Source organism: Nanorana parkeri, unplaced genomic scaffold, assembly GCF_000935625.1.
Source record: "Nanorana parkeri isolate BGI_ZX_2015 unplaced genomic scaffold, ASM93562v1 scaffold120, whole genome shotgun sequence".
Lineage (NCBI taxonomy): Eukaryota > Metazoa > Chordata > Amphibia > Anura > Dicroglossidae > Nanorana > Nanorana parkeri.
Genome location: NW_017306388.1, coordinates 271,601 through 294,990, shown reverse-complemented (window position 1 = coordinate 294,990; position 23,390 = coordinate 271,601). Strand labels below are relative to the sequence as shown.

Here is a 23,390-nt window from a genome sequence, read left to right as displayed (position 1 = left end):
TGGGCACTGATATGGATATGGGGGGGGGGGGGGGGGTGGGGGGTGTGCTAAAATAAAAAAAAAGGACTACTACCTCCTGAACCAGGCCACCTGTCCTCAACATAGTAAGGGTACCTTGTCATGAGGAAGGTGAAGCCTCTCCTTCCACCTTGGCAATGCTCCTTGATAGGGACTAGAGCCATTTCATCACATCAGGTCCCTAAGAGAATGTGGGCGGTGGGCTCATTGGAATCTGGAAGCCTGCTTTAAGAAATCTGCACCTTCCCTTACGTGAAAGCCCTTACTCCCTTGTCCAGCAATGTAGAGCCATTGTCAGTCAATATAATTGACCAAATATGGCCACTTATATCCATCATCAATCAATATAACTGACCAAATATGACCATTTTGATCCATCGTTAATTAATATCATTGACCAGATATGGTCATGTAAGTCCATTGTCAATCAATATCATTCACTAAATATGACCATGTAGATTCATCGTCAATCAATATCACTGACCAGATATGGCCATGTAGATCCATCGTCAATCGAAATCATTGACCAAATATGGCCATGGCCACATTTGGTCAGTGGTGTCATCCAGCATCCCTGCCCCTATGTTTACATTCCTGCTGCCTGAAAGGGAAGCTGTCCTTTACAGCCGGGAATCGCCCGGCTAGGAGATGAATGGGTACAGGGATGTGTGACTGCTGAGCCGCCAGTGGCCGCTGGCTTTTTAGTAACCAGGAGCCCTGAGTGGGCAGCTATCACATTTAGCAGCAGAAGTAATACCGTTGATAAATGTATGACTTCCTGCTGCAGACAAATGTTTGACTCAGCGGCAGACAAACACCCAGTTTAGTTTGCCGAAGAGCCAAAGTTTGAACAGAATCCTACATCAGTCCAAACACGAACGTCAGCCCTCAGTCCTAGTGAGGAAAAGAATGACCGCTTTGTAGTCTCCACCTTTAATAACTGTAGTTTGGACCTCCTGGTCTTTGTCATTAGCATTTTGCGATTCGGTTTTAATTTAATATCAATTTATTTTGTTTTTCAGATACCTGAAATTTACATTAGATCAGTATGTGGAGAATGACTACACGGTTGTCTATTTTCATTATGGCCTGAACAGTCGCAATAAACCCTCTCTCAGCTGGCTGCAGAGTGCCTACAAGGCATTTGACAGGAAGTATGTATGTATGGAAATGTGCATGCAGTACACGTGTCACTAAACTGATACACTAAATAAAAGTTATCCCTGCAGAGTAGATTGTAACTGCTTACCTTTCCCACTGCCCATGCCGCCAAATGCCACTTTGATCATCACCTGAACGCACTTAATGTGTATATCCACTTTTATGCAATACGCACAGGTGTGAACCAGGCCTTAAGGTACTTGAATGTATTTTTAAGGTTTACCTCCTTAGCTTCTTGTCACTTTAAGTAATATTTTATAGTTCAGTATTGAGATACATCAGAAGTAAAAGAGAAACACCCATGGAAGAAATAAGAGCAGCGTGATTTAGGTTAATACGGAGGACAGTTGGGAGATGTGTCATCAGATCATCTCGCAGCTTACAGTAGCACTGGATCTTATTATAAAGCCACTTTTCACCAGCTCACTATCATCTATAATAACAATGCAGATCACTATCTGGAAGGCTGGAATAACACGACGTGACACGTATACAGAGCAGGGCCCATCAAACGCTCATTTCATCTTATTTGGCTGGAAAACTATTAGCAAACCGCATTTTTTTGATGAAAGTCTTTGATGGCCTCTTTTGTGGCTCTCTGTTTCCCTGACAATTGCGCCGCTGAAATCAGGATATCACAGCCTTCTGAGACTTCATAGGGACAGATGATAAAATAACCCCAATAATTTCACTGTCATTGGCATAGACGGGAATGTGTGTCTACAACATACACTTTTCAAAGTGATGAGAGAATAATGGCTAGATATGCTGTGACTGAGATAAGAAAACCAGAAACTGGGTTTAAAAAAAAAAAAAAAGTTTTTGTAAAGGTTTGTTCACGATCATGCCGCCCTAAGGACATGTAAATGACAATGCTGCGCGGTCCCTTTAATTATCCACTAATGTCACATGTACCTCCCAACCTTCTGAGATGTGGAAGAGGGATAACATTGGCGCAGAATATCTAGCCAATGGTTACACCCCTGCTGCACCCCGATCACATAGGCCATCACCAATAGTGATGAGTGGAAGGATTTTGCTCGCTGAGCTGCTTATGTGAAATTTCTTAGGAATATAAAACAAAAGACACCCTCGTAGTTTTGTTTATTTTATGATTTATGAACAATTTGCAGAACTATTCACCCTTTGGAATCTCTGCGAAGGTCCCTTCTTGCGAATAGAGGCAAAAACAATTCAATTCTTATCAGATAGAATACCGATAATACCGCATTATGGCCATTAGATGGACCTGAGGCACATAGGAAAGATATATTCTTTGGCCACTAGATGGAGCTGAGGAGGAAAGATATATTTATGTGCTCTGCTCCTCCTCTCCATCTAGTGGCCATAATGCAGTATTACATTACATTCTACCTGAAAAGAAAATATACTAAGAACGTTAATTATTGCCCTGTTATACACAGAACAAACGTTCATAGATACGAAGGGTGAATGGCTCTGCAAATTGTTTATAAACAGACCCCCTAAGTGTTGGCTTTTGTGTTTATTGCTTTTTTTTTGTATATTTGATTCTTATTTTTCTATTGTTAGTATAAAGTTTTGTTATTTTTTATTTTCTTTATTGCTGTTTGCCCCATTGCAGATTTTCTCTCACTACCTGTCTGGCAAAGCAAGTCTCCCCACTCTATCCAATACTAGAAAAAAAAAAGATTTGGCTTGACATATACATTAAGAGAGCTGTTTCTTCCATATCAGGTACAAAAAGAATCTAAAGGCGCTTTATGTGGTGCATCCAACTAACTTCATCAAAGTCCTGTGGAAAATATTCAAGCCGGTGATAAGGTGAGTAAAGACAGTTGATTTTGTTGGGATAGATTGTTCTTACTTCCTGTCTCGTGACAACACAGGAAATAATGGAAAATCTCATCAACGGGTTAAAAAAACAGTGATCATATCCTGACAGAGTTTCTAATATTCTGTCAAAAAAAAGCATGGGTTGGAGTGGCGCTTTAAATAACCAAAAAACATTTGTTGCTGTACATTCTCTGCAGGTTCTCTTTTAACATCAGCACCCAACAAGAAAGAACATTTTTTCTAAACGCCCCCTGTAGCCAACGCAGCTCCTTTTGTGGCCTGATTTTCTCTGCCATAAATTCGTATGCAATTAAGTTTTCATGTGATAAGCATTTGCTGTGATAGTTATCGTAAGCTCTGTTCGCGCTCAGCCTCCGAATCCGCGATGCCGTGTTCCTGCCTTTTATCTTTTGTGCAGTCCTCCTCGCCATGAATTAGATTCTCTGAAACTGACAAGCTCTGTCGGGGTGACAAGATGTAATGTACTCATCTGACTGCACCAAGCACCTGACAAATTGGTCACTGTATAGGAATCTCACGCTGCGCCGTATGATAACATTAACTCAAGAAATCCGTCTCTGACATGGACACGTTATGCTGCCATAATAAAGGACGACTCCAGGAAAACCTGATCGCTAGAGCTTGTCAAATCATTTTTTAATGATGAATTTCAGGCAAATATTATAAACATTATTCTATATTTTTTTCAATGTTTGATTTTCATTTTTTTCCAACCCGCTTTTACCTTGGTATGGCAATACCCTGTATAGCAGAGCTCAGGCTGGAAGAGGGAGGGAGAGTACAAGGAGCCAATCAGGTGCTCTGCATTTCTATGTGCTGGTTGGAAATATGCTGAAAGGAGGGGAGAGCAGAGTGAGCAGGGAGGTGACCTAGCTTTATTTAATACCTGCAGAAGAAAAAAGTCTGGCTGTGTAAATCTCAGAATTGGGTGATCAGAAATGCAAATCCTTGACCGGTAAAACGGCTCACTTATATGTATTTTGTATGTGTATTTAGCCACATGGGCACCTGTCAGTTCCAACACCAGCAAAGATGGATCCCCTTCTGATCGGAGCAGAACGGAACATATGTTACTGTTACTGACATCAGTGTCCGTAAAGTTTTTGTCTCCATCTTACGGCGGAGGAAAAAAAACAAACTTGGCTGACCTGTGTTAGGCCTATGTATCCTGTTGTGTCTATGTATCCATTTACATCAGATTACCCCCGATCCATCTGATCCATTTTGTTTTCCGGACCTGATTGGAGTTGGGGTAATCGGATGTAAACAGACACAAACTAACATTGGGCTTCCAATCCTTATTGGACCACGCAACAAAAAGGGGTCTTAAATCTGTCTTTATGGGTCCCTACAGACAGATACAAAGCAGAAAAAAAGTTTTTTGTTCATATTTTGTGATTTCCGCAGATTTTCATGTATCCACTATGCTTTTCATTTTAGTTTTAAATTTATTCTTTTAATAGTAATATTTTAATGTCTGAATTTTTTTAATTCAGTCACAAGTTTGGCAAGAAAATTTCCTACATGAACCACCTAAGTGACCTTCAAGAGCATCTCCGGTTTAACCGTCTCATCATTCCACAGGAAGTGTTACAGTGAGTATTGTTATATTACAATGTACTAAGGGCCGTTGTTCTATCAAAAGTTCCAACTTGACGAGATCTCCAACGACCTGACTTCCAGTTTAGTTAGAAGAGGTTTGGCCGAGAAGGCTCTATGCACGTGCGCCACCTGCGGCATTTCCCTATACACATACTACACAGCAATAAAGTATTCAAATGAACTAGGGTCAGAGTAATCCCGCACGTTATTCATCTGAGTTGCCCCACTCAATATGGCCGCCGCTTGCGGCAGAACACCGTATTTGTAAAATAAACACATTTGAGTACATTGGCATGGCTGCCTTCCACAGCATTTGCTCACTACCACTCTCTCTTGTGTTAACCCAGGTGGAGGATAGATGTGTCCATGTTTGTAAATGAGCACAGGGTGTCAAATGTGGGACGAATGTTAAATTAGACTAGTGGCATCAATCACACCAAGTCTACATTAGACATGTGTGATTCATTTAGTTCCCAAACGAAATTCGGACGAATTTTCGGAAAATTGGAGATTCGGATGCATCCGAATTACGAATTACAGCTAAAACGAATCCGAATTCCCGAAATTCGTTAGCGGTAGTCCAGTCGAAATTTCGTTTATTGGACGAAATTTCGTTAGCAGCAAAGTGACATTAGAATTTTTTTTTACAGTCTGCAGAACATGAAAAAAAAAAAGCGTGAGGTTCCCCCCCAATTCATACCAGACCCTTTAGGTCTGGTAGGAATGTTAGGAGGGACCTTCCCCCAAGTTAAAACAAAAAAAAAATTGCTAGTTTCACCGCAGCTGGAGTGCCAAGGTTGCCCACCCCTACTATAAGGAAATGTAATTGTGACTGCAGTGTGGATTTTACAATGTTTGGTCAAAAAGCAATTATTAATTGTCAAATTTGATTTTGACGGAGCAGATGAGGAAAAAGGGACAAGCTTAGCAGACAGGCAGTTCTAAAATGCTTTATGTATGTTAGAGCTATAGCACAGCTGGTCATTGGCAGCATGCAGATACCATGGCAGAGATGGACTCCCAAGCACAAGTGTTTGCATGTTCTCCTTGTGCTTGCGTGGGTTTCTTCCAGGTTCTGCGGTTTCCTGCCCTTGTATGCTTGTGCAATAGGGACCTTGGACTGTAAGCTCCTTGAGGGCAGGGATTGATGTGAATGTGCAGTATGTAAAGCGCTGGGTAAAATGTTGGCACCCTATAAATACCTGTAATAAATAAATACGTTTTTTTTATTGACATTTTATTTGTATGTGAGGGTCCCAGTGGTGTTATGCTCCACCCCCCTCCCTGTTAAGTCCTCCCCTTTTCCCTGCTGTGTTTTATTGAAACAGCAGGAACTGTTAATCCTGCTGCAGGAGGGTGGGAAGACCATTCATATATGAGACAGACTAACGCTAGCTCAGCAGCAACATGGGTAATGGCAATTCAATCCTATGTGCCTTACAAATGAAATGAAATGAATGGGGCCTTAAACCCAAAATGTCAGGGTTGCTGCAGGCACATTGAGGAAATGTCTTTAGACACTGCATTCATCTCAACACCATTGGTTAGGCTTTCATATATTTTAGATGTTGCTCGTTATTAGACCGTCTATCATAAATTAAAACTAGACATGTGCGATTCGTTTCGGGTAAAATGTGTTTTTCGGATGAATTTTCGTTATTCGGAGATTCGAATGTATCTGAATTTACGAATAACAGAAATGACGAATGAAAACTAATCCGAATTTCTGGAAACTAAATTTCGGATGAAATTCGTTAGCGGTAGTCTGTACGCATTTTCATTGCCGCAAAGTGACATTAAAAAAAAAACATTTTTGTAATGTCACTTTGCTGCAACGAATACGAAAACGAAAAATACAATCCATACAGACTAACGAATTTTCGTCTGAATCCCAATCCCGAAACTAATTGACTTTTGGACCCGATTCCCGAAATAAAGCAAAATCTGAATCAAAACTAAACTAAACAAATGTTTTCCCAGTGCAAATGTCTAATTAAAACGATATAGGTAGGCGAGTGTACCTGCATAAAAGAATGATTTTATAACAATGGTGATCATATCTGGCAAGCACGGGCAAAACCCGGTCAATTGAGATTTGAAGTGCTCATTACGGTACAAAGATAACAAAAGTACAGATCAAATGTTGATGCTTAACCCACAACTTACCTTCCAGACATGATGAAAAGCTCCGCCTCCAGCAGAAAGGAAAAGCCGCAGCTGCTACTAGAGCACCTCCGCCACGACCGCCACTCCCTGCGCAGCAGTTTGGTGTCAGTCTGGAATAGTGAGTGTCCATGATATCTCTTTGTGTAATGAAGTCATGATATTTTGCTGTTTGCACCACTTTGCTTTTAGTGATCTGAAAATTAAACCATAAAACGTTTTATGATTTCATGGGAAACTCTTGGAAAGGATGAATATGAGAACCCTCCTCCAACTTTCACCTCCCTACATAATCTTATACAGTATCTCACAGAAGTGAGTACACCACTCACATTTTTGTAAATATTTTATTATATAATTTCATGTGACGACACATGTATATCAGTGTACATTTGATGGACTACAATCTCAATACAAATGAGTAAACTAAACACGAGATTGTAGTCCATCACGGGAGCGAACTTGGGGTGACTACTTTACAACACACACAGGGACCATGGGGAACAAAAGTAGCCACCCTCCAGAAGGAAGGACAGTGTCAGCACTAATTCAGAGATGATTTCAGGATCTACAGCTGAGTGATACACAAATAAGATACATTTTTGTTAAAAGTTAAAAGAGAACTATGATGTAACCTTTTTACCCCATAGTTCTCTTTAGGGTCACGGGAGAACATATCCTAACCTCTACCCGTGACCCAAAGCTCAGTATTTAGCAAGCTATTCCCATTTATATACTGAGAGTGCCGCAGCCAGGATCGGCGAATGGGGGAGGGAGGAATCCCTGCGGGGACTGACAGTCACCACTCTCTGCAGGGAGGCGATTGAGAAGTGAGCGATCGACGGTATGCGTTGACGGTATCAATGTCACACGTCAGCTCGAACTATGGGGATAAGTGTAAATCACTCACCTCATATTTCTCCCTTAAGGTGCTATATGCATTTGTATGGTTTAACTCCTGAGTTTAGTGTCACTTTAACATCTGGATCAATATTATAGCCACCCAGCAGGCACCATACCCCACCGAGTCAGTTTATGGCAGAACTCCAACCAAAACCTTGCTTTCTTCCGCTCTGGATAGTGTGGGAAAGCACTATAAACTCTGTGTATAGCTGTCATTGTCTCTGGTAGATATTCTTCCTAACTTCCTGTGTGATTATCATATTTTACAATCTGCCCATCATAGACTGAATGCCCTGAAAAGATTCTATCCCTTCCTGACTCTTCCCCTAAAAAAGTTCCAAGTTAAAAAACTTTCTTGTTTGGCTGGAATTGACCATTAATTTAGAGCATTTTGGCTTGGATATATTCTGTTCTTCATTGATAGATTGATATGATGTATAAACAGTGGCAGCTGTTGCTGAAACAAAATGGAACTTCTGATCCAGCAGACAAAATTGAATTAAATGACACATTTTGTATGAGGAAGCAGAAAACAAACCATTATTTGCTGGATAATATAAAATGAGCTCTTTCAATTTTCATTTATCACTCTTCCCAGGCAGACAGGTCATATAGAGAGCCGGCTGAGAATTGCCCTAGTAGTGAGCCATCACCCCCTTATCTGTCAGGACATATGGTGTAGTTATACTTCCGCCCTTCCCCTCTTAATTTCAGATAGAACAAATAATGCTTACCAGGTTAATATCCTACAGCAAATAGAGAGTTCAGGGCTTTACAGCCAGCAAAACTGTAATGATGCCAATTATTCACCTATAACAGCTCATAATGTATGCAAGAGCCCTGGAGTCATCCAAAAAGAAATTCATGAAATAAACTTCTGACTTTTAAACCAGAATTCTGAGTTTCAAAGTTAAAATTCTTAGAATTCTGACTTGGGAAATTATCATTCTGATTTTTAATCTGAGTTTGAGTCAGAATTACGATTTTGAAAGTTAGGATTCTAAGATTAAAAGTTGTTTATTTTATTATCTCAGAATTCTGACTTGAAATTCAATATCCTGTGATAAAAGTGAGCATTCTGAGATTTCAATTCAGAATTGTAAGAATTCTGACTTTAAATCACACATTTCAGAACTCTGACTTTTAAACACGCAATTCTGACTTTTAATTAATTAATTTAATAAAAAAGTCAGAATTTTGCTTTTCAAAGTTAGAATTCTGAGTTTTAAAGTCAGAATTCTGCGATTTGAAATTCATAATTCTGAGTTAAAAGTCAAAACTCTGAGAGTGAAATTTAGAATTCTGAGATTCAAACTCAAAATTCTGACTTTTTTTGAATCCCAGAATTAATACATTGTTAACTTAACTTAATAAAAACTCAGAATTCAGTGAATAAAGTCAGTGTGCAGCAAAAGTGACATTTACAGGGGTTAGTACAAATCATATAACGGTGAGGTGCATATAACGGTTAAACGGTCGTGTATTCATTTTTTTTAGGCCTTTTTTCTCTCTCAAAATCCCCAAAGTTGCTGTAACTGATTTAAAAGTGTTCACTAGAGTTAGGCAAGAAATGTACATGTGGTTTTTTCATTCATTCACACTAAACTGTCTGCTGCCGGGCTGCAGTATTCTGACAGCAAAACAAAAAAAACAAAAGTTGAGCAGTGTATGGCCAACTTTAGGCTATAATTTGTTTGCCTGTTACTTAACGTCAATCTAAGACTGCCTTGTCCACAATGTGACAACACTGCTTTACAATTTCACTGCAGAACAAGCAGTGTTGTCACCCTGTTAAAAAAAGTGGAAACATATTGGATCTACTGGCAGGATCCACAGGTAATTAAACTATGTTACGGGGCCGGGGGCACTCCTGTTATTTGTGTGATTGCTAGTGTCAGACTGCATCATACAGTATGTCATTTTCATTTTACCCAGAGGTCCACTTTTAAAGCTGGAAGTGCAGCAATCTACTGTCTTGGGCTTTTGGCTCCAGTAATACCAACTGTAATGGATAATCACAGTGGACTGGACTGTGGGATTTTTAGAGAATGAAATGGTCCAGTTCCCACGCTATCGTAATTAGTTCATTTAACGGGAACCTTTGCGGGCACATTTTTCTGGTGGGCTAGATTGTACCTGACACTGGTGGAGTAATGGTCATCCTGATCCCTTGGTGTTGGGCCCCCCCGTACACTTCAGCTAAGCTCTCGCAAAGGGCCTCCGAGGCTAGAAATTAATCAGTAGATCGGTGAAAATTGCTGAGGTGTTTCAGTGTCAAGTCTTCCTCCTCGTGCACTTGCATTGCACTCAGACCGAGAAATAACTTTATTTAAAAAAGAAAGTAACACGTTCACCTTGACTGAATGTCGCTCTAATGACATAAATAGGGAAGGCTTAATCCCTTCCAAACAAAGGGTCAGCCAAAGACATTTCCAGGCTTCCTTTATTAGTTCCCAACAACTAGTGTAAAGCATCCAATTACCCGGGCTTGTTAGAACAGGAAGGGACGTGTCATCGCTGCCGGCGATTCGAGGAAACTGATTCAGTTGATAAAAGAAATTCATTGCCAAGTAAAATTGAATTTGTGAGGACGGCGAAGCCCTTTGCTCTGCCGAACGGGGATTGAAAATGGCTTTGTCGGTCTCGAGGAATATTACAAGTAGCGGGATGACTTTCATGATTGTAATTTCTGGCGCTGCATTGCATCTACCTCGATGATGCTGGTACTTGGACTGAAAGCAATCAAATTAAAGTCCAGCTAAGGGCTAGTGTACGCGGCGTGTTTGGTTCACTTCTGGCGTCCGTTCACAAGGCATTTTTCATTGGTGTGGAGTGTACTGCATGATTCTGCATCAGTAGAGGTAATGAGGTCACCATTCCATGGAGGTCCACACATTATCAACCCATCCTTTATTGACGCTAGCATGTTTATCTATCACAAAAGATCAGGCAATGTGTCACATTGTCTTGGCTGATGAAGGGACCACACTGGTTCTGAAAAATTGTGATCCGTTGAGATCTTTTGTGATGACATGTTTATTTAATGTCAATACAGGACAGATTGGTGTGCTGGTGACCTCATTACCTCTATTGTTTTTGTGGCGCCATTTCAGCGCCCACTGCAGTTGCAGGAACACATAAGTTAGTCTGGAGTGCGATGGGATCTTTAATAGCTGTGCATCAGGAACAATGTGCATTTAAAGTGATATTTAAGTCTAAAGGTTTTTAATCCTGATTAAATCACTTAAAATGGATGCTGTGCCTTGATGTTTAATAGTTTTAGCTTCCTTAGGAATCAGTAGATCCCCTGAGCACTGACCCTGATATCCTGTTTCAGGGTGTCTCCTTTCCCTCGCAGGGTCCTATGGAGCCACCCTTGTGTGTGCTAGTAAGCTGTGTATGTCTCCACACAAGCACAGCAAGGTAACCAATCTGCCTCCCCCTGATTCCCCCCTCCTTCTTTCTCTAAGTCAGTAGAGATGGACATCTTCTAGAGACTGTGTGATCCCTTGAGATCATGTACTAGACAGGAAGTACAGGGAAGTTGAGCTGAAGAGAGTTGGAGCTCTTTATGACTGTAAAGAAATACTTTGTTGGGTAATGTATATTTGTTTAATTTGAATTTATGATTAAAAAAAATAAGCTGGCTATACACATTGATTGTACATTTCACGTACAATCTTCTTAAGATCTTCCAAAGTTATGCAATATGAGGACCTACCATAGCACCCATCCTGTTTTGTATCCAGTTAGGCAGGGCCTTGCCCTATATACATGCCTTTTGATGTGTTGCCATTGACGTCGATAGGCCTCCCAATGCACTAAAATGCAGGAAAAAACTGATGTTGTATTTTTAGAAATGAACTGCTTTGCAGAACTGAGATAGGAACAGACACTATCTTTATTATGGGCAATGTCAGACCTCCGCAGAGAGACCACTGCTTCCACACACACACACAGCATTTCTCAGCAGCATGCTGGTAGGGACAGGCTATTCTATTCAGACTGTGGCTGCTTTTTAAACAAAGTAATTTGCACACCTTTTTGATGCCCGTGGAATGTATTTAGTTGATTTAAACTGACATTTCAATTTTCCTTGGAGATACGGGCAGAATTTCAAACTAGTCCAGAGTTCTAACCCTTCCCTCACTGCATACCTTGAGGGCAGGTACTGATGTGAATGTGCAGTATGTAAAGTGCTGCGTAAATGGTCGGCGCTCTATAAATGCCTGTAATAAATAAATGATAAAATCACTTTCTATGTTCCTAGTGCGGAGATCTCCTTTGCTCACTGCTATCGAGATCTCTCCAGAATCACACTGTTCAATTTTCATTACTCATCTAGCGGCGAGCTGCTGTTTATTGAACCGTTTGGGGTCAACAATAATTTGTGAGACTCCGTGGCTCAGCTCGCCATACGAACTACACAGATCGTTACACAGAAATGATTATCACGGAAAGGTGGAGGCAGAGATACGGAAGTAGATTTACACCTTTCTCCATGAAATCTTTACTCCTCTGAACTGTTTACAGACCGTATTCTAAGAAAGACTCTCCTCCATGGATTTTAAACTTGTATAGTAAAACAGACGACAGGAAATTATTTTATATCATTTTTAAAGGTATCAAATCAGATGGCAAAAAAATTGGTATTAAAATAAAAATTAAAAAAAACACTATAAACAGCCAATTCCGGGATCCTTTAAAGAAAAGATGCTGAAGTCACCAGTTTACTCTGAAATCTTTGGGCTAATGTCACACTTACGATCCTGTTGCTAGTGATTTGGATCACTAGAATATGCAGAGTGAATACTCGCCTGCTTTGCATGTCCCTGGCCCAGACATGGTATGAACATAGCTTTAAGCAGGTGAGTATTTCACCTCCCTGCTGTGTCCTCCATTGCAATCCCAACTGTGACATTAGCCTTAAAGAGACCCTGTTGCCAGGCCATTTAATTCAACTAAAAATTATTTCCATTAGATCAGATGTGCATTTGATGTATTTTTGTTACCTGTAAAAGCCTCCCTTGTGTAGACATCCAAAAGCCCTGACAAAGCTGCTGGGTAACACCATCATGGATGTGATGTAGTGTAGTTTTCCCCTTAGCTCCTTCCCCGGCAGCAACATAAAAGATTAGCTAGGGAGGTGAGGGGTGTAGGAGCTGTGTCAGCACACACCGTAATTAGACATTCCAAAAAGAGGAGAGGGTTATAGGGTGAAAGGATGGAGGGGGCTATGCTAGGCCATTGACTAGTATTTGAGTAGTCAAAGCACATTACAAGTCCGTAAATAAATAATGTATGGGAAGGAAAAACACTGCAAGTAAGCATTTAAAATACTTGATGTTCTTGTGCTTTTACCTCCAACCTTTTCCGTTGGTAACAGGTTCTCTTTAAGGAGAGAGCTAATCCTCTGCCGGAGGATCACGTAGAAGTGATGCTCAGTCAGTCTAAATATATGGATATTTAGAGTTGCTGTTTGAACTGTGATCTTTCCTTTCTGAAAAGACTAGAGGCTGGGCAGACATTCTGATCCAACAGATTTAGTACTTAAAGAAGATAGAAGGGGGATACTCCCCAAGTTACACTCACCTGAAGCTCACGGTCACGGTGCTCCCTCCTCCCTGCCTCCTCCTCATACAGTGTATAGAACATGATGACTCACAGGACGTTAGACTGCTGCTGCAGAGGTGGAGAGAGGCTCCAGGTACTGGTCGAAGAGCAAACCGGCTCCGCAGTTTAGACGGGTGTAACTTTTTTTTTTTTACCTAATCAAAAACCAGCAGGGTATCCCCACTCCAGGGGTTAATAAAACATTTGTCATGTTATGATTACAGATCTGATTTAAAGTGGACCTTTAATCCATGGCTAGCAGTTTCAGACATAATTGGCTCATTCGGAATAAGCCTTCATTCGGCCCATCAGTTCAGAAGAAACTAGGCATGTGACTGAGAAGGGGAATGGCCTTAGTTCTGTCCTGTTAATCTGATCTTTTTTATTTTATTCAGCCTAAAGAACAAAAACAAAGGAGAGCTGATCCCTCCGGTTATGGAACAGACAATTGCCTACCTGAAAGCGAAAGGTAAGGGCTCTGGAATGCATTGATTCTCTTGGAGTGCATGTGCCAATGTAACCGCAATTAAAACAAAAACAAAAACATGTTCTGTACTTTCCCATAATCCCTGCTTCTTTACACATGGGGTCAGTGCTAACTGCTCTATCTCTGTACAGATGACTCTGTGCTGTAGTATTGCATTACACATAAACACATACAACCTGCTCCATACGATCCTATCATAAATGAATGGTTAAGTGGTTCTTAATACTGGTGGCCCTTCAAAGCCAGGCACTCACTTACCGCCGGTATTACGCTGGCCTTACCGCGTGGCGGGTCTCTCTGCTGGTGTACATACATAATTACTGAGCTTATTGCGGTGAGTCACCATCCTTGAATCCTAAAGAGCACTTTCCAGAGTCCTCTTCAGCTGATGTCAGTGCGTGAGCCTTTCACTGTTTGTTCAGTTCTGTTATCAGTATTTCCTGCACAGGTCAATATTGTTTTTTTCCAGAAACATTTGTGCTGAATTATTTTAGTTTTAGTGTAGCGAAGGATAGAACATCTGTCAGGTTTTTATTGCTGTCTGTGTCGGGGAGATTCACCTGCTCTATTTGTCCTGGTCACTGGGATAGAAATGATCAAATTCACCCGTGTCTAAGAACACAAATATTTTTATTGGGACATTAGCTTGGATTCTCCCCTGTAGAGTAAGACAGCAGTAAAAACCCAACAGGGCCTCTAACCCTTCCCCCACTTTACCCAAAACTAAAAGACAGCCTTGGCTGAAGCTAAACTGTAAAGCGCCCCTGTCACCAACTTCAAAAATTAAAAGCAGAGAAAAAAATCAAAAATTTCAAATGCGAACTTTGTGTTTTTCTGCTCATAAATTAATTGGATTCACCCGCAATATGCTCCAGGAGGGGTCAATTCAAATACTCCAAGAGGAGTCAATTTAATTACTCCAGGAGGAGTCAATCCAAATACTGCAGAAGGAGTCAATCCAAATACTGCAGAAGGAGTCAATCCAAATACTGCAGAAGCAGTCAATCCAAATACTCCAGGAGGAGTCAATCCAAATACTGCAGAAGGAGTCAATCCAAATACTCCAGAAGCAGTCAATCTAAATACTCCAGGAGGAGTCAATCTAAATACTCCAGGAGGAGTCAATCCAAATACTCCAGAAGGAGTCAATCCAAATACTGCAGAAGCAGTCAATCCAAATACTCCAGGAGGAGTCAATCCAAATACTCCAGAAGGAGTCAATCCAAATACTGCAGAAGCAGTCAATCCAAATACTCCAGGAGGAGTCAATCCAAATACTCCAGGAGGAGTCAATCCAAATACTCCAGGAGGAGTCAATCCAAATACTCCAGGAGGAGTCAATTCAAATACTCCAGGAGGGGTCAATTCAAATACTCCAGAAGGAGTCAATCCAAATACTCCAGAAGGAGTCAATTTAATTACTCCAGGAGGGGTCAATTCAAATACTCCAGGAGGGGTCAATTCAAACACTCCAGGAGGGGTCAATTCCCTAGAACAGCTCCCTCCATGCATGTCATAGCCTTCTTCACTTTTGGGAGTGTCAAAATACTGTCTGTGCTGGCCCAGCTCTTCTGCCCCTCACCGCCGTAAATAACCTTTTATACAGCTGCTGGTGAACAAATGAAAGTGTTACTTGAGTCAAATCTCTGAGCCTGCTGGTTCTGCTGACATCACATCCAAGATGGTGGCACCAAGCAGCAGTTTTAGGACTTTTGGATCTCTCACAAGGGAGGCTTTTACAGGTGAATAGCATGAATAAAATATGTTAAATACTCCTATAATCTTATTGGAAAAATGTTGTTGAAATGATTGGTCTGGTGACAGGGTTCCCTTTTAAAGTGACATGCAGGGCCAAATAACCGTGCTTTTGCAAAGGTCACCCCTGATCCTCTTTATACTCACCTTATGTGTGCTCCCTCTCTGCCCTTGGCACGTTGGGGTATGGAGAAGCATGTGGCCTTCTCGCTCCATCAGTGTTCGGGCACTAAGTTCAGTCAGGGGCTCATTAATAAGGGAGAGCACATTTCGCTATCCGCACTGCTGCTCTACGCAAACCATGGTCAATCCCATTCACAAGTCAAACTGCAGTGTGTTGTGGGCAAAGCCCCAAAGAGTTGTCTCTGCTTATTGCAGCAAAGAGTGCTCCTTGATCATCAGCAATCATCAGTATCATCAGTCATGTGATTCTGACAGGTCACATGACCGGCTGTCCTCATGTCTTTTTTTTCTCTTTTCAACACTCATTTATTTTAATGCGCTCCTCCAGCTTTGGGACTCTGAAGCCAGAGGAGCGCATTTAAAGCCAGCAAAGCGCAGAGCTCATTTGTAAAGCACAGAGCACATTTGTAAAGCACAGAGCACATTTGTAAAGCACGCGGCTGTACAAGTGGTGCGCTCCCTTCGTGTTTTATTCATGAATTCAGATCTGCATTCCTATATTCCTCTTCATATCTGCGAGGAGTTCTGCCTTAGCTATTGTTATTTCAGTCCTTCATCTGAACAATTGTCTCGTGATTTAGCAGTTTATATTTTAATTGTACAAACACAGCGAGTCCCTTTGTACATGTTCTACAAATTGCTACTTTAATGACCTAGCGTGTTCATGTTTATTCTGTACAGGAGCAAAATTTACATATTTCAGACTCAACAAATAGTGTAACAAAATGAAAATCTTCCAGAGGCACTAACCCAACAATATTAACCCTTAATATTCCTGCCAGTTCCAAGATCCGTAACTAATTAAATCAATAGACAGGCAATTGACAGATGTCAGGTGTCTGCCTATCAACAAATGCTGCCATCCCTCTTGTTTGTGGATTCTCTCTGCAGCGCCCCCTTGTGGCACACTGGTGTGCTTAAAGTCCCCCCCCCCCCTGTTATGGAACTACAAATCTCACAAGGCATTGCAAGACTTATAGCCCCAGCTACGGATCCCAGAGGCAGAGGCATGATGAGACTTGTAATTCCACCACAGCTGGTGTGCCGAGGTTGCCTACACCTGCTCAACTAGAAGACTTTCTGCACAAAGTGCAATGCAGGCCAGTGTTTGCATGCAGTGCCAGCGCTTCACCACTTAGAAGCAATAAAAACAGAGGTTCCCCACTCTATCAAAATTCAGTGTTTAAAAACCCCCAGGGGGTGTGTCCATGACAGCCTGACCTTACAGGAAGTGAGTTGAATGATGATGGTGGTCATTTAACCTTGAAGACTGGTGGCATCTAGTGGCAGAGTGAACTTACTGCAGGGGACAACCATGAATTGCAGGTGAATATTTCAGCAAAAGCTGTGTAGTATTATTATTATGTATTACTTGTGCTGTTTCTTTTTCCGCTTTGAACATAAAATGTTTTGGCTGGAGGAACGTGATACAGGAGTGGTGCAAAGTACAAAGCTTGCCTCAAATGTATTATGGTAACAATGTTGATTAGGGGGGGATTAGTGCCCCCGTGTACATAGCATGTCATAAGACTTCTATTGTCATGCGGTCCACAGTAAGTCTATAAACGTCTCGTTTTGTCTCCCAGGTCTGCGCACAGAAGGTCTCTTTCGAAGATCAGTCGCCGTTCACATCATCAAAGACATCCAGAAGCTGTATAATCTTGGTCAGTATTTCCCCGAGCACTCTGGGAGCACCGAAGCGAGTCCCCTCGCTGATAATGAATCTATTTTACCGCCGCTACGACCGCTCATTTAATTAGTTAATCATAAAGCCATTTGTAATGTAGATGTCACGTTAGCGGGAGATGTATGGATGCCGCTAGGGACGCAGCTGAAGGAATTTACAGTTTGTTGAATGGAGGATGGGGGGGGGTTGATTCATAGAGAAGAGATATTGGCCATTATGAACTGCTATGGAACAGGTTAGCGTCCTACGTAAAATATGCCTCTCGGGGTGAAGTTACCTCGTGTGGCCGCTACGGCAAACAGCGCCAAAAAAATAAATGGTTTGTCTCTTGAGTTGAGTTCATTTTTCTCTGTAATGACAGGTGAAATGTCACCAGCAGCCAGATTATTAGAGGCCGTCAGCGGTTTGATTTGACGCCCCTGCTGCTGCCCAGGTGTATCATGGGTAATGCAGACTACCTCGTTGTGGGAGCGTTCTATTGGCTGGATCCCTCGCACACATTTTCAGACTTCGCTTTCAGATTTGATCTGCAAGATCAGCACATTTTACCATCAACTATGGAGACTGAGTTCAACCTGAATGGATATAATTTGAGTCCAGTTAGGTTGCACTACACAGCTGTGTATCCGACAAATCAAATCTGAGGCTAAAGTAGCATGCAGCCACGCTAAAGATACATGGCAAACGCATCATTTATGACCAGCCTCTGCAGCAAGGTGCACATGGAAGGGCTTACAACAATACAAAACACAGAAGTTTCCCAGCACACTTTCCGGCTAGCCTGCAACAAAACAATTTGCCCTGTATAACAGTATGCGTTAAAAACAGAGGATTTAGTTGCACAAATGCAGACATCCCAATTTACCGGAAAGGTTTACTCAGAGTAAACCTTTCAGGGAGAAAATGCCTCTCTCGCGGACATCAGGGAGCTGCTGTCCAAAAGAGGGAGACTCCCTGAACATCAGGGAGACTTGAGATCCCTGCAAATGCTGGGAGGGGGGAGCAGGGATACCTGAGCTGCTGAGTTACTGCTAGAGGGGGTATCAGGGATACCTGAGCTGCTGCGTTACTGCTGGAGGGGGGATCAGGGAGAACTGAGCTGCTGAGTTTACTGCTGGAGGAGGGAGCAGGGAGAACTGAGCTGCTGAGTCAGTGGTAGAATGAGGAGCAATGTGAGCGGAGTTGCGGAGTCATTGCTGGGATGGAGGAGCAATGTGAGATGAGGAAACAGGGAGAGCGGAGTTGTGAGTCACTACTGGGAGGAAGAAGCAGGGTGAGCTGAACTGCTGAGTCACTGCAGAGAGTGGGAGGAAGTGACCTGAGCTGCTAAAAGGAATTACAGGTAAAACAATCTACATCTGTGCATTTCAACTTGGTAGTTTGATGCCTGCCACTTAAAGAACCGTTTAAGGCTATGTTCACACCATGTCTGGACCAGATCTGGAGCAGATCTCCAAATGCAGTGCATTGCATTTTTTTATGCGTTTTGATGCGCCCCGGTGCATTTTTTTAGCTTAAAATAGGCTTTCAGGTGCGTTCCAGTGCATTTGCATGTGTTTTTGATGCGTTTACATGCGTTTACAGTGTGTTCCGGACCAGAGAAAATGAGACGAGCAGTGTTTTTTTTTTGTCTGGTCCGGAACGGACTGCATTGGTGTGAACACAGCCCCGAAATACCATAGGGATACATTGGGATGCTTTTTTGGCCCGGGAACATGGTCCAGACACTGTGAACAAGCCCTCAGGCTAAAGGGGGGTGTACAAATGATTGATATTATTATTATTTGTGGAACTATATTACTGCAGAGAACATACAAATTCCTCTAAAGAAAGCATCCTTGCCCAGGACCTAGCTCTACTATCAATTAATAGTTAATTCAGTTTAAGAAACAGTCAAAGGAAAAAACTAAAAGAGGCCAGATTTTAAAACCTTTTTATTTCTTTTAAGTCCTTTACCCCTCCATGCTATGATTTGTGACTGATGTGTTTGTTGGAAGATGGAGTTTCTCTCAAATATTGCTTTCTGCTCTCCCACTCCTAGGCTCTGTATTGGCAGAGCTGAGTAGCAGCCTCACCCCTCAGCACAGAATTGTACAGTAGACAAGGTGTGTGTGATGTCTGACCAGGTCTGTTACTGTTACACTGTGTCTAAAGGTGCCCATACACTTTACAACCCTCGCAAGACTTTTGTCTTGCGAGGGTTGTAAAGTAATTAAACAAATGTACGATCTGCCCATCTTGGACCGGCAGATCGTACCTGCGATCATCGCAAGCCCGCCGCCCTGAGGGGCGGGCTTCCGATGACTGCAATGCTGAACGGGCAGTGTGCGAGAATCGTGCAGTGTATGGGCACCTTTACTCTCTGGTCCTTTTTGGACTGCACAGTTGTATTTGGACACGGCACAGCTGCTGTGGCAGGAAAGGCAAGACTCTGAAAATGGAGGTGTTTAGTATAGTGTAAAACCAAACCTGACGTTACCCCCTAGTTATATTCACCTCGCTGCTGCCAGGCACACAACAATCACCTTTCTTGCAGTTCCTCTGTTTGAAATGCACACCCGTTCTATATCTCTCTATAAAACACAGTACGCGGGGAGGTTATACAGTAATGACTTACTATGTGACTCTGAAGTAGTTTAATGCTTCACTTGCTGATAACATCCAATTACTATGCAGCAGCTTCTTTGTATGTTGAACAGCTAAATATTAATGAGCATAACCAATCAATGTATTCTTGTGACTCTGCAGGGAAGGCGGTGAATTTTGATGAGTACAACAATCCGCACATACCTGCCGGAATCCTGAAGACCTTCCTGCGTGAACTGCCGGAACCTCTGCTGACCTTCAACTCTTACTGGCGCATCCTGGGGATCACCGGTGAGTTTACAGCTGCTGAATAACCAAACTGTTGTTCACATACATATTCCTTCATAGGCCATGGAAGAATTTTCAGTTCAGTGTAATTAGCTGAAATTATATTGATTCCCTGTAGCTGAAAGCTGAAATGAGGCTTAGGGTGGGATTGCCAGTTCTGTGTGCTGATGGGAGGAAGGGATTTAGGTGGGCTAAGGGGAAAGAAGCTGAAGGTGGGTGTCACCAGTGGAGGAGGAGGTCTTAAAACCCAATTGGATAGCTGAATACATTTCAGATTCATCAAAACAAAATGTGTTTGATGTTTTACAGTTTCTTTGCAAAGTAGAAAAGCCTGTCCCCGGCCAGCGTGCTGCTCTCTCTGTGCGGAAGCAGTGGTTTCTCTGCAGAGGTCCAACACTCCTCAGCCAAGTCAAATCTATAGCTCTGTAATCCGCAAAGCTCATGCTCATGGAGAGCTCTACCTCTGACTCAGCAGGGTGTATATTGGACCTCTCCAGAGAGACCACTGCTTCCACACAGAGAGCACGGGTCCTTCTCTGCAGCATGAGACAGGCGTTTCTACTCTTGTTCACCTTTTTGCGCATGAAATGTATGTAACCGATTTGAATTAAAAGTTCGGCTTGACTTTTAATTGACTTTGTCATGAGAAAAGTATGAAATAAGTTTTTTAACTAAATTCTACTGGTGTATGGGCGGCTTTAGTTTCTGGGGTCCAGAGGCAGCAATCATAGCACCTCTCCCAGGCCGACTAAACACATGCAAAGATAAAGAAAAGTGAATTCATTTTAAATGGTAGTACTTACCTATTGCCTTAGATTAGATTTTGTGTCCCTTAGAATCTCCAGTCCTAAACTAGGAATCTGTTGAATTTCTTTCGAATGTTCTGTTCTTGGGTGGACATCTCCTTTTAAGGTGTACATAATGAGAGAAGTCATTTTTAAAAATGTTTATCATAGCAGCTTTCTTTGAAATATTCCCTGGTGATCCTGCCATGAATGTCTTTGTTCAGGCACTTTCTTTTATAGGGTAACAACGATATGCCCCTGACTCCCAGTTGTTCTCCCAAATTGTCACCCTGACTCACACACTCTCCCAATGGTGCCGATGCATATTACACAGGCAGGGGTGTAACTAGTGATTACAGGGCGCCATAGCAAAATTTAGTCTGCCCCCCACCCCCTATCTCCTTCTCTTCAGCTCTGCACACCCCCCACAGCCGTACGTTTGTTTTCCCTGAAAATATACTGATTACCAGGGCCTGATTTCCCAAAAGGCCAACTGAGGCCCAGCCTTGGGGCAGCAGGGAGTAGAGGGGCAGCAGGGGTGTGGAATTCCTATCGCCCGACGCCCGGGACCTGCAGTTCTGGGTGGGGTAGTTGTTTTCTACATTTAGCCCTACTTTGGGCAAGAAGGGCTAAATGTACAGCGGGGAAGCCGCTGAGAGTAAATCCGGCCCTGTTGATTACATGCAGATACATCTATAATCCACACTACAGAGGCATGTGTCTGGGTGGCAGACTTACACTCTCAATTCATTTCACTTTTGGGTGGAGGGTGATCAGACAGCCTAGGGGTACAATTAATAACCTGTTACGGTGTAAACATACAACACTGGGTTCCTCTGCTGATCTCTCCTCCTCACTGCTCTGTATTTAATTGTTGTTGTTTCAGGTGTGGAGAGCATCCTACGTTTTAACAGCTGTAAAGAGATTGTGCACAGACTCCCTGATCATAACTACGCCGTACTCAAATATCTCATCTGTTTCCTGAACACGGTATGTATAAAGCTGACATCTCCCCAAAACAGGGTGGGGGGGATATATTTATAAAGAAGACTCTTACCGCAGCATATGTTTTACATTTGCGATCGATTCACTAACAGTAGATAGTTGGTGAATGTCACATTCACTGCTTGATAAGAATGTCCCCTAAGTGTGTAGTCTGTGTCCATAAACCTATATCGTCCATATAGCAGTGAAAACGCAGTGAGGATCTCATGCAGGTGAGATTAGTCATCCAATATTTAGTTACATTGGGCGTATGAGGTTCACCCTCTTACACATAGGGTTGCCACCTGTCCAGGATTTATCCGGACAGTCCGGGTTTCATGGCAGCAGAAACCCAGACACAAGATGTCAGGCAGATATGGGCAACCAAAATTAAGAGGGGGGCTACTGCCCCCCCCCCCCCACCCCCCACTGAAAATAGTCCCAACTGTGATATTTACATATGAATAAGCCGTGACTCATTCTCCCCAAAAAATGTCTGCGCGTTGCTACAGTGTTCGGGTTTCACTTGAAGAAAAGGTGGCAACCCTACTTACAGAGGATTACCAAGCGCGAAACTGTATACTGAACCTTACACAACTTACACTTCCCCTGATCGGCCCACCCCGGCAAGGCCATGTCTGTGTTGCATCGGCAGTCAGTGGCTTCTGTGTGAATCAGCAAAATAACATTTGTTACAGTTTAGTTCATAAATAGTAATACAATATATCAATGTTGTTACAATGTATTTTTTTCGGGAGCTCCTATGAGCAGATCAAAGGCATGATCTTTAAAGTGTAGGTGTACATTTTAACTAAATGTCCCGCACAAGTTCCCCTACTCCCCTCCTGTCTATTATATCAAAACACAGAACTCCACTCTGCTCGACGCATTGCTGCACTAGGCAGTGTTTACATCAGACACCCCTGAATAGATCATAACAAACAAACACGAAACGCGCGACATACGCGCATATTCGATACGCCTAGGTGTGAACAGAGCCTGAAACCTTGTTAAAGTAAAAACGCAGCTTTTGTGGCAGTACACTCCTTTTCCTCTGTGATGCGCCCGTGTAAACTTCTCTTGGTACAATAGCTGTTGCCCCACTTCATTCAACCCTTAAGGCAGCACATTGGCAGTCATGGCTGCACCCCCTGTAGCCCTCTGAATAACAGGCCATGTAGCGGTCATTAGCCATCAAATCGCTGCACAGTACAGTGATGGCATCCTTCCTGTTTCTCTCAGGACAGGTTTTCTTGACATCTGTCATTTTTATGAAGAGTGTACATTGAAAAACAAAAGACCCTGATTGGTTAATGGGCAGCAAAGAGACCTTCCCTCC

General features: G+C 42.4%; 1 protein-coding gene across 2 annotated transcripts in view; it reads left to right on the top strand.

The window, feature by feature from the left end:
• The window catches only part of LOC108784611 (proline-rich protein 5-like), a 120,943-nt gene that overhangs the window by 93,985 nt on the left and 3,568 nt on the right, over window positions 1–23,390 (top strand). The window contains exons 7-14 of one of the 2 annotated variants that reach the window (XM_018553470.1): window positions 1,041–1,172; window positions 2,896–2,982; window positions 4,512–4,610; window positions 6,791–6,901; window positions 13,692–13,765; window positions 17,308–17,385; window positions 20,157–20,285; window positions 21,954–22,057. In XM_018553470.1, the coding sequence (XP_018408972.1) occupies window positions 1,041–1,172; window positions 2,896–2,982; window positions 4,512–4,610; window positions 6,791–6,901; window positions 13,692–13,765; window positions 17,308–17,385; window positions 20,157–20,285; window positions 21,954–22,057 (814 nt within the window). The remainder of the gene's footprint in view (window positions 1–1,040; window positions 1,173–2,895; window positions 2,983–4,511; window positions 4,611–6,790; window positions 6,902–13,691; window positions 13,766–17,307; window positions 17,386–20,156; window positions 20,286–21,953; window positions 22,058–23,390) is intronic. The other variant, XM_018553472.1, reaches the window with a different exon arrangement.